At 39.3% G+C, this 16,098-nt stretch overlaps 1 protein-coding gene across 10 annotated transcripts in view; it reads left to right on the top strand.

Moving 5' to 3' along the window:
• WT1 (WT1 transcription factor) overlaps positions 1 to 16,098 on the top strand; it is a 98,578-nt gene that overhangs the window by 75,700 nt on the left and 6,780 nt on the right. For all 10 annotated transcript variants that reach the window (XM_064512920.1, XM_064512921.1, XM_064512916.1 and 7 more), the window contains 3 exons: positions 5,535 to 5,637; positions 7,018 to 7,168; positions 15,812 to 15,901. In XM_064512920.1, coding sequence (XP_064368990.1) covers positions 5,535 to 5,637; positions 7,018 to 7,168; positions 15,812 to 15,901 — 344 coding nt within the window. The remainder of the gene's footprint in view (positions 1 to 5,534; positions 5,638 to 7,017; positions 7,169 to 15,811; positions 15,902 to 16,098) is intronic.

The following is a 16,098-nucleotide window of genomic DNA, read 5'->3' as shown; positions in this document are numbered from 1 at the left end:
GTAAAACCTGGAGATGCAAAACTTCCTATTTGGGTTCAGTTCTGCAGACGAAATGAACTGGAATGGATGATGACCTATTGTTTCTAGTCCCGCATTTCCCCTTTCCTACTGATAGCTGAGTGTCTCATTGAAGGGAAGTCTTGAGTGAAATCCTGGTTCCACTGAGGCCAGCTGTAAAAGAAAAAACGATTGAAGTCAGTGAGATTAGGGTCCCCTGAAGGTCCAGTGCCTTCATTTCATCAACCGGCTGTTTTTCTCATTGAAGATGGCAGAAGGGCTGTAATCTGTGAAATCACATTTTTAAATATTCCTTTGCCTTGAAAAGTGCAGATAAACATGCAGCTTTATACTCCACCCTCCTTAATAGTGTTAGACAAAAAACAGGCAGAAATATGATCTTCTATATAACTAATCAGAATCTTTTTGCTGTCTCCAAACATATTTTTCCCATGGTGCTAGGATGGTAAATATTTTAGCAGAGGGAATTAGCTCTACTTCTTTTCCTTTATGTTCTGTTATCAACAGGACTAGCCCACACCTTCACTTTGCCTCATTTTTTGGCTCTGTTTCTAAACCCTAAAATTCCTGTTCCTGCGTTGAAACACAATTAAATTAAGTCTTAATGTGGTGCCTGTTTAATGTAATCTTGCTTCGTGGCTTTTTTTTATTCTTCCAAGTCTGAATCTCATGAATCAATGTGTATTCACATTTCATCTGAAATTTTCTAGCTCTCCTCGGTATGCCTTAAAGCTTCCCTTTTTCGGTTTATGAAATAATAATAAAGAAGCTTAACTCTTCGGATTAAGTTGTAGCTGGTTTATACATTAGACAGACAATTTCATCTTAACAAAGTAAAAATGGTGTGAGAGAGAAATTGCAGCTTGATTATTTTTTAAAATATTCAGATTAGAATGTCATCTTTTATGAGTTTTTTTTATAACCACTTAGATTGATACAACTCTCTAAAGCTGCTCTGTTTTTCATCACACATTCTCATCTGTAAAACCTTCATTTTTATTAATCTTTGTACAATCTGTACAACTTTGAGATTAATCATTTTAAAAGAGCTACTCTCCGAGTGTTAAGGATTTGCTGGACTAATGCTAAATGCAAGCATTTCTAAATACTCTCCAACAGATAGCACTTGCTTAGCATTTTATGTTGCATAAGTATCAGTCTTTGTTTCCCAGTTATCTAGAGTTACATTTTATGGGTATGTTTCCAGGTCTGTTTATGGCTGTCTAGAACCAAAGAACATATACGCTGGGCCATTTTTTCATCAACTAACTTGGTGAACTCTAAATATTTACAGTCCAGTTCTGCCTTTGTGCTGCTCCCGTTGAAGTTAAGGGAGTTGTGTAGCGGCAGAATGAGACCGTGATGCCCAATGATGACCGTGATGCTGCAGTCCTTACTCGAACAAAAATTCCTGTTGGATCCTGACACAGGAATTTGGCTGCACCTGGCCTTGCCTAGTTCTGCCTCCTAGTAGCACTTGCAGAGGGATTAGCCTTGTATCTCTCCTAACGATAACTCCAGGCTTTAAAGGGGAAATTCTGGTGGTTTTTTGTTTGTTTTTTGCCCCTTGCTATCACCTTGGCTTTAGCTGGACTTTTCCTGGGGGTTGCTCAGCCCTTGGAGGAAGGGGACGTCACTGTGTCAGAGCTTTGGCCAGTGCTGGCAGCGGTGGACGAGCGCGCTTGGAGCAGGGCGGCGCGTGGCTCCATTGGTGGTTCTCCCGGGCCTTCAGGGGTGCCGCGGCAGCCCAGGCTGCCAGGGAGAACGAGCGGATCCTCCTCTGGGAACGGGTCTATCCCAAAGTGTCAGTGCTTACCTACCCTGAATTACCAGTGTTCACCTGGACAGCACCGGAGAATCTCTAATGCATTTTCTTTGCTATCTTCAATATATATGTATTCTTACTGGACCTGGAATGTAAAATGTGGACTTCACAGTGCTTGAGGGAGATGTAGGACGTTGCCTACTCCTGAGAGACTGCTCGGACAGTTTTTCATTATTTTTATACCTTAGTGAAGGTGAAAGTGTATGAGGTATTGTCTGTTTGCCTAGTTAAACATATAATCCCTGCCTAGAAAAGACAAAAGTTAAAGATCTCCAACCCTCTTAAGGCTTCCTTTTACTTAATGTACTGCAGATATAAATTCATCACTTACCTGCATTGCTCAGGTATGTGGGATTTCCTCTGATCATTATCTTCCGAATGCAGTAAAGCAGGTGTTTGAGGTTCAGTAATATATTTAGGAGATTTATACTGGTTCTTCTATCAGTTCTTTCTATTTTAGTATATAGATTATAGCCACATAAAGAAACCCGACTGTGCAAAACATGGTATAAATTTTGTGGTGTACATCATGGATTCATTGAGTAAAGAGGAAAGAGGTTGAAAGAAACAAGTTCATATTTCACAGTAAGGTTACTATTGATGCAGTAAAGGTTCAAGTTCAAGAGAGCAGTGGTAGGGGCTGACTGTGGAAACTCTCCCTTCAGTGTAGCAGTATCTTTGCTGATTTGAGTGAACGTTTACTGTTAATTTCTACCTCCCTGAAGGTCAGTTTTTTCCATATTGCTTCATAGTAAATAATACCTTCTTACCCAAGAAATCTCACATGGCCCATTTGCTGTCTTTGTCCATATGATCATGCTAAGTACCAGCCAATGCTGATATGTTTTAAAATGGGAACTATGGTTCCTGCTTAAAATGACTCTTACAGGGAGCTGTTTAAGTAGATGGCTGCTCAGTAGTTAGTATGTTGTGGGTCAGGAGGCTCTGAAAACAGGTTTTAATCTTCAAGGCTTTGCAGTTTTATGTACAGCTATAGTGAAGTATAATTAGAAATAACATGAGGAAATATGAAAATGGAAGGCTGAACACTGAGGAAGACTTCCCAACTATGCAATAAAAGTTAAGATGGAAATCTTCTGGAGGCTATCTCCCGTTCATAGAGACATAGTTGAGGGCACAAGACAGGGTGTTTGTTCTGTTTCTTATTTCTGGAAGGAATTATTTCAGAACTGACTAGTTTTTACAAAAATCTTTATCACTGAAGGATGAAAACCATGTGAATTTGAAGGGAAAGTTAGGCTGTATTTTGTGGTATAAGCTTTTCCTGGATATTTCTGTTCCTTCTAAAGTTTCTGTCCTGGGAATTCTTCTTATCTGGCTTTTTGTCTCTTGTTTATTATAATGTGTAAGGCTGTTAGCAAGGGTGTGAATGAAAGGTTACACAGTTCCTCAGGGTGACTAATGCTAAAGTTCACGTTTACCCTTGATTTACTAATACACTGCAGATCCGCAACAGCTTCTGCTGCAAACTGCAGAACTTCCTCACTATAAGATGGTAGTTCTCATCTCCCTCCTTTTTAAAAATGCACCATATGATTTGTGATTAACATGGATGTTACCATGGATTGGGTGCTTTTTAACCTTTTTTTTTTTTTTTTTCGTAAAGTCTGTGGACTTTGCTGCCTTTAAATGGAGAGGAAAATTCAAGACTAATGGAGAATTTGAGTGGACCAAATGGTAATTTATTGCCTGTATTAGGGGACAAAAGGCCCCTAGTAGGAGAGAAAAGGAAACTATTTAGTTAGACATGGTACATATCCAGAGAAGAGATTAATCCCTTTAAATCAGATAATAGTATCCTCTTTTCTCTACTATTGCAGATAATGCCACAGGTCAGAGATACTTTCTTGCCACCATCCTATAGCTTGTTTCATTATGATCTCCTGTTTGCCACTTAAGACTGAAATAAGCAGAGTATAGTCTCCTAAAGGATGTAGCCTTTGATCCTTTGCCTGGGTGGGAGGAACTGAAGCAAACTCTTGACAAGTTCTAGCTGGCCAGAAGCAGGAAGACGGTGGCTGTCACTGAATCGCTGAAAAGCAGGTCTTCGTGGCTCCGCTGACTGAACCAGCCGAAGATGCAAGGTCAGATACTGCGTGACAGGTGCAAGTGGAAGTTGCCTCCCAGAAGGTTTGCTGTGGCGACTGGTCTGGCTCCGGCCGTGACGCTCCTGCCTGAGCAGCTGGGGCAAAACGACTGCTGATGGATCTCTGAGTCTGGTGGAAGTGCCCTTAGAAATGGGACGTAAAATCTAGGTGATGCATATGTGCACTTGTGCCTTTCAGGTTAGGCAGCTGGTAGGAGCTGTTGTAACCAGGATTTGAATCTAGTATTTTAAGCAGCAAAGGACTTGAGTTAAAGAAGCACATCTGTCAGGTGGCAGCCTGCAGGCTGGTGTGTGGACTAACAATGACGAACCAGCGTGGCCCACATGCCGCAGTAATAGCTGTTCATTAAAACTCTTCCCCTCCTTTTTGGTGAAATTCACAAACCGTTTAGACGTCTCCTGCGTTCCCGTTCCACTGGCTGTTCTGCAAATCACTTAAGTGGTTTAAAACTTCCTTGTAATTCTACTCTGCACATGAACTTTGAGTGAAAAGAAAGGAAGGACCAGTGAAATGAGAGTCTGGGCCTCAGGGACCCCCTAGAATTGCTATTGCAAGCATTTGGCAAAGACTAGGATAACATCCTATGTATCCATCTTTGTCCCTAGCTGTGTGCCCTTGGGCTTTGTTCTGGGCTCTCTAATTTCTAGCGCAGTGTAAAATATGAGCACTTACCATTGCCAGTGTGTATTAATACATGTGGCTACTAATTTAAAAGCTAAACTTTATTTACATCATTTTAACATCAAGGAGGTTGCATACAGGAAACACAGCACTGTTTTTTACATTCTGGAGAGCAGAAAGCAGGATTTTGAAGAATAAATGTAATTAGATAAACGTATGGTTGTGACATCCCCAAAACACAACAGAAGTTACACATTTTTAAAATTGTTGTCATGATGCTGCATGAGGAATCTTGATCATTTATACCCAGTAGGAATAGGCTGATTTTTTTTTTTATAAAGGGTTAATCTGTAGTGCATCCCACAAGCTGATACATGGGATAAATAGTTTGGACACTGATTTGTAATCTCTGTTTATGAGTACATGACTGCTATTCTTATAAATGTCATCACTTTCTTGGTAGTATCTGGTAATATCTGAGTCATGAGGTGCTGACAAAAATCCACTGCACTTAATGTGAAACTTGAGGCATTTTGCTCATTCCAAAAGATATTAGCAATAGCCAGCCCCACATTTAACTGATAAATAATGTGTACATGTGGACATGACACAGTTATGCTGCTATGTGGATTTTTTCCCCTTTCCTAATATCTTTGTGGAAATACATCAGAGTCCAAATCAGAGCAGTAATTTTTTTTCTGGACTGTCTTAATGGATACTAGTAGACGTATGTATGGAGTCAGCGCATTGGGCCAGAAGGGAGCGGACCCATACAAAGGTAGAGCAGGCTTCTTTTGGTCAGTGTCGCTTGAGCTTGAATATCCTGGCTACAGAAGTGAACTCTGCATGTGTTATCGCCAACTTAAGAAATGAAACCTCTCACATGAAGCTGAGTACTGAAAACTATTTCATTTCTCCATTATTCCCCTCTTTATTTACAGCCATACAGCAGGATATGAAAATGAGAACCACAGTGCTCCTATGTTATACAGCTGTGGGGCCCAATACAGAATACACACCCATGGAGTTTTTAGAGGCATACAAGTGAGTATAGTAGGGCATTCTTCATAGGGAAGTAAACTTCTGCCTGATTATAATGTTTCTTTACTACTTCATTGGTGTTTATAAATCCACCCTTGATTTGTGGTTTCCTTGTGTTATCAAGAAATGCTTGAAATAACATGTGTCCTGACTTCGTTGAAGTATAATGTAAGAATACTTTCTGACGCAGCCATTTAAAATTGTTTATTTCTCCTTTAAAGCACATCTGTGAGGCAATATTCCTTATCAGCTTCTTGGAATGGTCCAAAATAGAAGGTGCAGCATCTAGCCGCAGTCACTTTTGCCATGTAAAGCTTCTGTGGTTGCAATGGGTTAAGTCCAATACTGTATATAAAGAGTGTTAGATGACATTTTGATGTCAGGGATTTCTGAAGCTTTACTAATTTGAACATATTTCCGTAAAAGAAAATATAATAAGTGATTGTGTCCTAATGACTAATTTGGAAGCATTTGGAAGGGAAATATCATTCATGCGAGTTAATTTTCTCCCTTTCTGAAAGTTAGAGCATTGATAAATAACACTGTAAAAATATACCTTCTCTAAACTTATGGCAAAGTCATTACATAATATTTCTCTTCTGTGTTGCTCTGTCTTCTGTGTTTTCAACATGTATGAACATTTTTAGACAGCATCTTTTGTACTTTTTTATTTGCTGTATGGTTTAACAATTCATTATTTAGTAGCAAGCTCTCAGAAATAGCTGCGTAAGCCAGCTTTTTGTTGAGTGAATAGAACTAAGCAGTTAACATTGTTTAAGGAAGTTAATTATTCCAGGAGATGATTGTTTTTGATGGAACATGGTGACAGTGGCCAAACTGTATTAAGGCTGAACTATCCACCAGCCCCACCCAGACAGTTTTTCTTTTTTTTTTTTTTTTTTTTTTTTTTACCAATTTGCATTAACCCAATACATTAATATCCCTGTCCTTTAACTTAATATGCAAGTTTAATATAAAGAACGGAATATTACTTTGGCTGATGCTCTTATCTCTTTCGCTGGTATAAGCCTAAATTTATTTCATGTGCCAATGAGTGTTCTTCCAGGATTGAGCAATCATACGTGACGTCGGAATGGGGCCTGTTTAATCTAACATATGAGTATTGGTGAGAGAATTTAGTAAGCAGAGTCCATTGTGTTTCACCTTCATATAATTTTAATACTCTACAAAGAACAGATTGAGGTATACTAAAGTTGTACTTTGTTAATGAAGAATAAAATAAAATAAAATTGCCTATTTGCAGCATGCTATATTCAAGTATCTCTTTGTCCTGGAGAAGTGCATTTGGCTGCTTGCCTTTGAATATGATAACTAAAAACTTGAGAACATATGCATTGCATCAGCGAGTCTCTGTCATTGTAGGATGTCCGACGGGTGCCAGGAGTAGCTCCAACTATTGTCCGATCAGCAAGTGAGACAAATGAAAAGCGTCCCTTCATGTGTGCGTACCCTGGCTGTAACAAGCGATACTTTAAGCTGTCCCATTTACAGATGCACAGCAGAAAGCACACTGGTAAGTGTCAGCACTGATTGGTATAAATTACTTTACAACACTGGACAGCAAAGTGGGTAGGGTGATTTTAAAATGATATAAGGTGCAAGAAATGATCTGCCGATCTGGGGGCAGCGTGAATCTGTCAGACAAGGTATGTATGTGCTCTGGCATCTGGGCAGTTCCTCTTCTGGATGCAGAAGATTCTCTGTGAATCTAGTGAGGAAGAAAAACACGGAGCAGCACTAACAGCAAGTAGATCACCTTCTCCCTCCCGCTTTTACTATTTAGGGAGTCTTTCAGGGTTTAACTGAAAGTTTCACTGTTGTAAAGTTTCTTCTGTAAGAGGAACCCAGACCCTTAGCATCCTCTTCTCTCCCTCTGTAAGCAACTTTATGGTTGGGGGTGGGGGAGTGGGGACTGGAGAATGAGCTTCCTTCCTATGGGATCTTTCCATGAAGAATTGAGGCTAAAGACAGTAATCTGTAGGCTAAGGTTGGGGATCTCTTTGAATTCAGGCAATACAAGTTACATCTTGAAATGTGGAAATAATACAAAGCCCTGCTCTACCTTGCACAAGAATAAATTGAATCATTTGCTATTTGAAGATTGGTAGCTGTTTGGAAATGTATAATTATGACACATCTATAGCTATGTTCCTTCTGCATTTTTTTTCTGATTGCCTGTTACATTTTTATTTAGACAGTGCTTTCTGGGTACTGTGATTTAAATCCGCAAATAAAATCCGTAAATATGGATGTTTAGTTAGTCATGAATATGACAGAATGTGCAGGTAATATTACCTTGGTGTATTCCTTCAGTATTTAATATATGACTCTGGTTTCTCAAGAGGCAGTCTGTTTTTCCTGTTGTCTCTGGAGAGTATATGTGGCTGACTGTCCATCACACTTCTGTCTGCTCCTTTTTTTCTAGAAATCTGTCAAGTATTTTCTTTCAATTATTCTGCAATGTTAACAATTACCGTAGTTGTCAAAGGGATGACATAGACCACAGGGAGGCAGTCTATATTGCTGTGGCTGGGCAGATGGCCTGATGTCTCATAAAAAAGAGTTTGCACACTTTTCCTTATGGAGGCCATATGGTGACATTAGTGACTTGCACAAAACAATTATAAGTGAGAAATAAACATTACAAAGCACTTTTAATTTCTGAATGTGAAAGTCACAAAATACTCAGATAGACATCTTCAGTGTTGCTCAGATTACAGGTTCAAGATAATTTAGATTGTCTTTAGAGTCCAAGGCCTGCACAAATGCTATTCTGTTTTCCATAAATAAATCTAAAACATAAGAAAATTTGGAGACCTTTTTGGGGTCCATTAGCAGCAGTATTTTTCTTGAATATGCCTAAGCCGTTCTGAATTGTTCTCACAATTGCTATTTCTTTCATTCCTAGACTGATTTACTCTGTATTTTAGCAATCATAATCTTAATTTGTTTGCTCTGTTCCTGTATTTTACTGCATTTAGTTGCTTGGCTTACATGGTATTATTTCTGGAGGCATCACAAGGAATTCAGTTTACATTCTTCTTTTTTCTTCTTTAACTGGAGAAGACTTCTAGCATTATATCACATATTATCTAGGCATGGAGAGTCATAAAAGCCACAGAAGATGTAAGGGATGGGACTATGGCCATCTAGCAGCCCTGGAGCGAGTTCTCCCATAGGCGTTGAGGTTATAAAAGCCCCCTCCTGCTATTTTGGTTTATGCTATAGTGGGACTAGGTAGAGGAGAAAAGTTTTTTCCCCTCAAGCACTTCTTCTGTAAAGGTGAGCCCAGATCTCTCTGCCACTACATTTTTGTATGTTGACAGCAAGCCTTTTTCTTATCTCTAACCTTTGCAAGGTACTTTCGGTAAGTGGCCAGCTTGACTCCCAAAGCTTGCATTTGCTGATACAAATGTTGCTGTTGCTAAGACCTCTCTTGGATATGGTATGTCCAGTTCCGGTCAACTATGATCAGCAAAGGTGAAGGTAGGCTGGAACAGGGGTAGAGAAGGCTTTCTGGGATGATTAAAGGCTTGGCAAATGTATCTCAAAAGGTAGTGAGAAGAAACTAACCTTTTATGCCTGGCAAAATACAGATCGAGAGAGAATATGGGCATGGTGCCATTTTAAAAATGCATTTGCAGTAAGCCTCAAAGATGTAGAATTGTTTAAATAAGAGAATAACAGTGGAATATGATTAAATCGGCAGGAATTAGCAATCAACCCATTCAGACTAAAAATAAGAAGAAACTTTTTAGTTATCTGAGAGGTAGATTCCAGGAATGTATTTCAAACAAGTCATAGGGTTTTAAGTTTACGTTTATTTTTTCCGTAAGTTATGGAGAGCCCATGATAGGAGAAGGGAATTTCTAGAGAGAAGAAACGAAACGTGGGAGATAAGTTTTGAGGTTTTGATGGGCTGGGGCTTTGAAAGCAGATAGTACCTTATTTATTTGATATTGGGCTGTCCCTGGTAACCCAAGTGGACCAGGAAGGAATATTTTCTCCACCGGTGTGTGATGTGGCAATGCGTCTTGGTGTATTTGGGGGTTTTGCTTCACTCTGCCATGTAAGCCTTGGAATTGGTTGCAACTAAAGACAGGAAGCAAGAGATAGTGCATTGCTGGTATGGAAACTGCTTGGGTAGTTGGTTAACTTGCCTGGCTGATGCATTCAGACTTGGGATCGGAAGGGATTTCTCCTCTTTATCTAACTGACAGGGAGAGTTAGGTTTTTGCCCTCAGCCTGTTGCATGGGTGCTAGCTATTTCCTATGGTTATCACCTGGAAATTTTACTCTAGCAAGTTCCCAGCTGCCACAGAGATTAGGACATGATGTGCTTCATTTCTTGTCTCCTCCTGTAGCCTGTAAGTCTTAGTTTTTGAGAGGTCTTGGTGAACTATGCTGTATGGGCATATTTGTAGTGGATATTCTGCAAATACTTCTGAATACGAATTAATATATTTTCATGGCTGCTTGGCACTGTGGAGTGTCTGGTGTTGGTGGCCACATGGTCCTTTTCAGTCCCATCGTCTTCAAGAGCCCTGGCCAGCTAGGGCGACTGTTATGTTGAGAACCCATTTCCACTCTCCTTTGTAATGTCATGTCTTTCCCTGGCTATCTAACCCCAAACTGTGGATCTTTCTTGTGGAAAAGCTGATTGCTGAAAGCAAAATTTGGAAACCAGCTTTCTCCAAGGGCTGATCAGCCATTGCTATAAAGACTGTGTGTCTTGCTGTTGATAACAGTTATGACAGCTACAGTTCACACTTCTCTGCACCTGCTTTTTTTTCCCTCCACCTACCTATTTTTATATGTGAGGGGATATCTTAAGGGACCAGTATGGTGAGATTAATAGGGGAGCAGTATGACTAGAGTGAGGCTATCAGGATGCATTGACTAATTTATATGGCTGTTTCTTGGGCTCTCTGATCATCTCTCTGTTTATAATCTAATTAGCTCCTTAACACCACTTTAGAGTGATATCATGAAGCTGATTTTAGAGTTCACTACTAAATATACAAATTGGGCTTGGTAGAATGAATTTACTTAGACAGAAAATAGTTGGCAGACATAATACCTAACATTCTTACTAAACAAAGGGGTATTTCTCTTCTATTCCAAGTTTTTGATGAGGAGGAATCCTGACAAGCCAGTTTAAAGTCAGGAGAGCTCTTAGAAAGCAGCCAGCGTATAGGATAGTCTGGTTGTGTTTGGTATACCTCTTTATGGTCAAAATAAAATTTTACTAGTCCTCATGTCTTATGTTTCTGGACTGACTCAGGGGATTAAAGCTCTTCCACCTTTCTTAGCATAATAGTACATCAGTATTGTAATTATGAACACCTGACTTGAAAACAGTTACATATATCTAATATTAAACCAGCAGGTGGTATCATTACAGAATAATGTTGGCCGTTGATTATTCTTTTCCTTTCTATCATAGATACAGATACATAGATACAGAGGACTGGCTCATTAGATCTTCTGTTCACTAGCTGCAGGACTGCAAAATCAAACAGGGCTCTCAAACACAAAATTGGATTCTGTAATCAGTTTTTACCAATGTTTCAACATATTCTTAGTTGAAAGTATGTTGACATTTTGTACCCTCCAAGACTGCTTATCCATTGTTAACAATGCCTTTACTGAAACATGTACAGCCAAAAAAGCTTTCTCTTATCTTTATATATTTTGCTGCAGTAGATAGGCCTCCTAAAGGAAATGCAAAAGTACATACAACTTTTCAACAGTACCGCCACTGATACAGTGAGCTGTTATCCTGTAGCAGACTTCAGATATTTCTTTGCAGAAACAAATTTATGTCTAAACCTTCATGAATTTCATGTATGGTGGAAACATCTCCATTTTTGCCTCAGCCCTTTTGAATGTAGCAGCACGCATTGGAAAAACTGTGGATTTACCCTAAGAGCAGCATCTTTGCAGGGAAAGTATTCTCTGCCTTCGTGCAAAAGACATCCTTCAGCCTAAATATGCTCAGCTGCAGGTGCGAGTTTCTACAATGAGAACTGAGAATCTGTGATTCAGGAGGTTCACCCTTTATGCGGTTGGGGTCTCAGCTCTTGGTGGTGAAGTTCAGAGGTTCTAATGGGTGTAAGTAATGCAGTCGAATAACCATTTTTGTGCTTATCATCTAATAATGATTTCTTTGCTTTGACTAAAACAAATATTCTTTTATGATGGCATGTGTCACTATGCTGCAAAAAACCTTACAGTCATTAGTGCAGTTCATCATTACAACACCTTTGAAAGATAGAGCTGTATTTTTTTAATAGAGAGATGATAAATGGGCTTGTTTGTGTTTGAGCGGGGAACTGAACAGGCTCTCTGCTTAAGAGTCTAGTGCTGTGACTTCTAGGATAGCACTCTTTCATTAACGCTGCTTTGAAATACTGACCTTTATACTGAAGCTGTGGAATACCATTCTGCAGGATACTGTGGGAGCTGAAGGTTTACATGGGTTCGAGAAACGACTGGGCAAATTCATGGAAAGAAATTCCATTAAGCACTGTTAAATATAAAGTCACTTTTGGCTCAAAAGTCTCAACTCACAGACTGTTGGATAGTAGGAGAGTGTCCAGGGAAACTATTATGGCTCCTTGCCCTGTTCTGTTCTCCTGTGGGCATCTCTGGTGAACCAGTGTGGGAGACCACAGAGCTGGATGGACCTTTGGCCTTACCCAGTATGGACCATTCTTAGGCTTTAATTTCTGAGGGAAAAAACAAAATTATTTATGTATTTAAAGTAAGAGATGTGTTGCACAACAATAACATCCTTCTACACCTGAAGCCCTGTCTGAAGATGATAGAAAACTTTACCTGTAAAGGATCTACTAAATACAGAAACACAATTTACTTTGCTGAAGCAACTTAGTTGAACAGGAGTATGTTATACTGGTGCAGAAGAGTTCTGATTAAGGGGTTGTGCTGGTTTGAGTCAGTGGTTATACAAGAAAACAAGAAAAGTTGGTGGGGTGAGCATAGGCAAGCCTTCAGATTCTCAATCAGACTTGTAGTCTACAAGCTTTGGTTTCAAAATCAGCCCCTTCTCCTGATGTTTTGTTGTTAGCAGCAGGCTTTTGCTCTTCCAGCGTTCCTTAATTAGATGAAATGATTATGGGGAATATTTTGTGCAATTGCTGTAGTAGTAGGAATTTCAGAAAATGTGTGAGCTGGCTCTAGTTTAATTTAGCCCTCTTTGAGCAAATAGGTATATTTTATTAAAAATATTTATTGCAGTAATGCAAAGGCTGAATCACACTTGCTCTGTTACTGCTGAGCTTTATTTTTCTAAATATCAAAAATGTACCTCTATTCTCTCCCATCTTGACTATTTCATTATGCACTAAGTTTAGCCTTTCTTTTGCATTCTCTCTTTTAGTAATGAAATGCAAATAATCATGAAAACCTCAGTGTCATAAGTGAAAGGACTGGTGGAAGTTCATCATCATCTCCTCTTTTTTTTTTTTTTTTTTTTTTAATTGTATATGGTCATGTAGGAAGGTGACTGTATTATGGTATGTTTTTCATACATTGAGAGGCTTAAGCCCACTACTGGAGAGGTTCTAATGGATCTACGGGGAATTAGACACTGCCCTAGACTCTTTCTGTACAGTGGTTTAATGAGGCACCAACAGACTTTTTCTAATTTGGCATCTTCTTGTCATCTTGTTCTGATGAAACTTGTGGAGGTTAGCGATTACATGACAATAGGTTTCAGCAGGCATTTCGCTTGGCACCAGCTGATATTGAATATGTAGAAGGAGAGAGGGACTAGGATTTCTGTCCAAATATTGGGCCTCTCTTTGTTTGTTTCCTTTTGTTTTGTATGCAGTGTTGACATATCTCCAGCATGTAAGCATATTAAATTGGTTGCTTTAATACATGCATTGGTTAAATTTGTCCTGAATTTAATCAAGATTATATTTCAAGTATTTAAAGAAATACTTTAAGATGCATGCCATCAGACCTGCTATACTGTTTTATTCAAATACCTCCCTAACTATCTTCTGCATTTATATTGCAATTAGGAGACAATCATCCTGTCACTGCATTCTGCTCCGCTGACATTCCCCTCTTAAATCTGCCAAAGGGCTGAATTCCTTGGAAGTAAGTGGTTTCTGAAAAGCAGGCACCCCCCAGGGAGTCCTTGTGGTCAAAGTGTGGGGAATTATTTTAAACACCTGTGGCAACTTTAATCCCTTATGTTAATAAATTAAGCACAGCAGAAGGGAAATTGTCCGCACCTAAGTTTAAGAATCAGTAAACTCCTTTGGGTGACTGTCACAGGAGCTTAAATTGTTCTTGCGGATTTAGCTGCTATTGTGAAATTTCGATCTTAGCTACACCATTATAAATTTGGAACACTCTTCTTAAGATGCTGCTTATGCTGTGTTACCCAGATCAGAAGGTTTCTGCTTTAAGCTAAAAGAGCTTGCACTGGTATCTTAGAACAGAGTTCTGTGCAAATATAGCACAGCTCTATCAATAAGCCTTTCAATTGATTCTATAATAGTACTTGCATGGTGTCCAAAGACAGGCTAGAAAAATCTTTTTCAAAGGAGAAATGTCTCTAGGCCCTTAAACCCTGTCACATCCTGTTATCCTAATGATTAATTCCAAACAAATATTTATATCAGACAGACCTGTTTACTTACATAAATTATGCACAAGATCAACATGGCATCACAGACATATTTCTTTGCTGTACCTCAGAAGATACAGTTCTCATTCAAGATGCAACTGGTGCTAAGAAAAACCTTCTCCTCATCATAATATAATAAAACATGCTGATCCTGTCATTGAAGGTTTTTGAAAATGTTATGAGTTTAAAAATACACATAGAGAAGCCAAACCCACTGTCCCTTATATTTTCAGCTGACTTTTTTCCTTAGGTCCTTCATGCTGGATTTTTGTTTTATACCTCAGCTCTCCACAGCAGACAAAGCAGGTCCCAGCTGGTCTAGCGTGCACCTTCCAGATAAAAGCCAGGATCCTCCCTGCTTTGCAGTGAGATGTTTCATTACTTCTCATGCTGAGGTCTCTATGCAGGGCTGTGGCTCTGTAGAGAGACTTTGTGTAGGTATTGATGTAACTGTATATATTTTAGGCTCTTGCAGGACTGCATTGTTGTGTAAAGGGGCTGTCGACTGGATGAGAATCAGATCTGAAAAGCTATACAGCTCCTTCTGTAACAGCATATGGGTTAGTTTTTTTTGAGGCTGGCTAGATTTTCCCTGACTCTGCCATGTGCTGCAGTCCAGCAGCATTATCCCTCTTTCCTCAAGTCCTTTGACTGCTGCATTTCTCTTTGCATATTTATGTGGCTGGTAAAGTCCTTCATTTTGAAAATCGTGTTCATTTGAGACACGAGCTTTTAGGGATTTCAGTTTTTTTTAAATCAGAAGCTCACTTTTGGTCCTAGACAGAGCATATCCTCAGGTTCTCCACTGAACTGTACAGAAGGTGGAGGAAGAGTTTATATTTACATGAGGCTATGGAATACTTCGTGGGCTTGCCTGCGGGCGGTGTGCAGCTGCGTGTGAAATTCTGTTTAATGGTGCTTTATGGAAGAAACATCGTTTGTGTTTTGAGGAAGAATGTGTATTTTTCTGTGGTTGAATTTTGTTCTGTTATTCTTTTAAATCACTTAGCATAGTTAAAATTACCAGCTGCATGGATGTCATTGGTTTAGTTTTTGCCTCGAATCCAATTTAGAGCAAACTGCAAGTTGTTCCCTTGCACAAATTATATCTCTCTGGAACAGGTGGAAAGGGCTGAATACGGTTTTCTGTGAAATATCGAACAAGACATTTCGGGTCTTTTCCAGCAGAAAACAATAAAATGGTTTTCATGCAACTTCATTTTTGTGATTTTAACCTAATGGGCCATTTTTTAAAGCAAAGAGATTCAAGATCAGTGGCAATGTAGCATAATTAGCTATTTCTCCAGCCTTTCCCCAGTGATTCTAAGACAGTTGTATAGTTTTACAGCAAATGAGAACCTGGCCTCTCTAGATTGCTTTGGAAAGGAAGGAAGATCAAGTCTTCTGGTGTAATGCATTTTATCTTCTGATTCTAGTTGACATATTGCCCAGTTTAGCCATATTTTCTAGTAAACCGTTTGTCCTTTACAGGTGAAAAACCCTATCAGTGTGATTTTAAGGACTGTGAACGAAGATTTTCTCGTTCAGACCAACTCAAACGGCACCAAAGACGACACACAGGTTTGTTGGCAACACCCCTCTGCTCTTTAGATTTCGTCTTCATATGCGAGTTATCTGCAAAGATTTATTCTTAAAGTTAGCTTTAGTAGGAGACTGTAGCTGGTTTTTTTTGCTGTCATTTCAACATTAATGTGCTTGTATATGTGACCGTTTCATCCATCAGCCATCTTTTTGAAACAGCTTTTAAAATGAAACTG

The sequence above is a fragment of the Dromaius novaehollandiae genome, chromosome 5, assembly GCF_036370855.1.
Source record: "Dromaius novaehollandiae isolate bDroNov1 chromosome 5, bDroNov1.hap1, whole genome shotgun sequence".
Classification (NCBI taxonomy): Eukaryota; Metazoa; Chordata; class Aves; order Casuariiformes; family Dromaiidae; genus Dromaius; species Dromaius novaehollandiae.
Note: the sequence above shows the minus strand (reverse complement) of the source record. Positions and strands in the feature narration are given on the sequence as shown.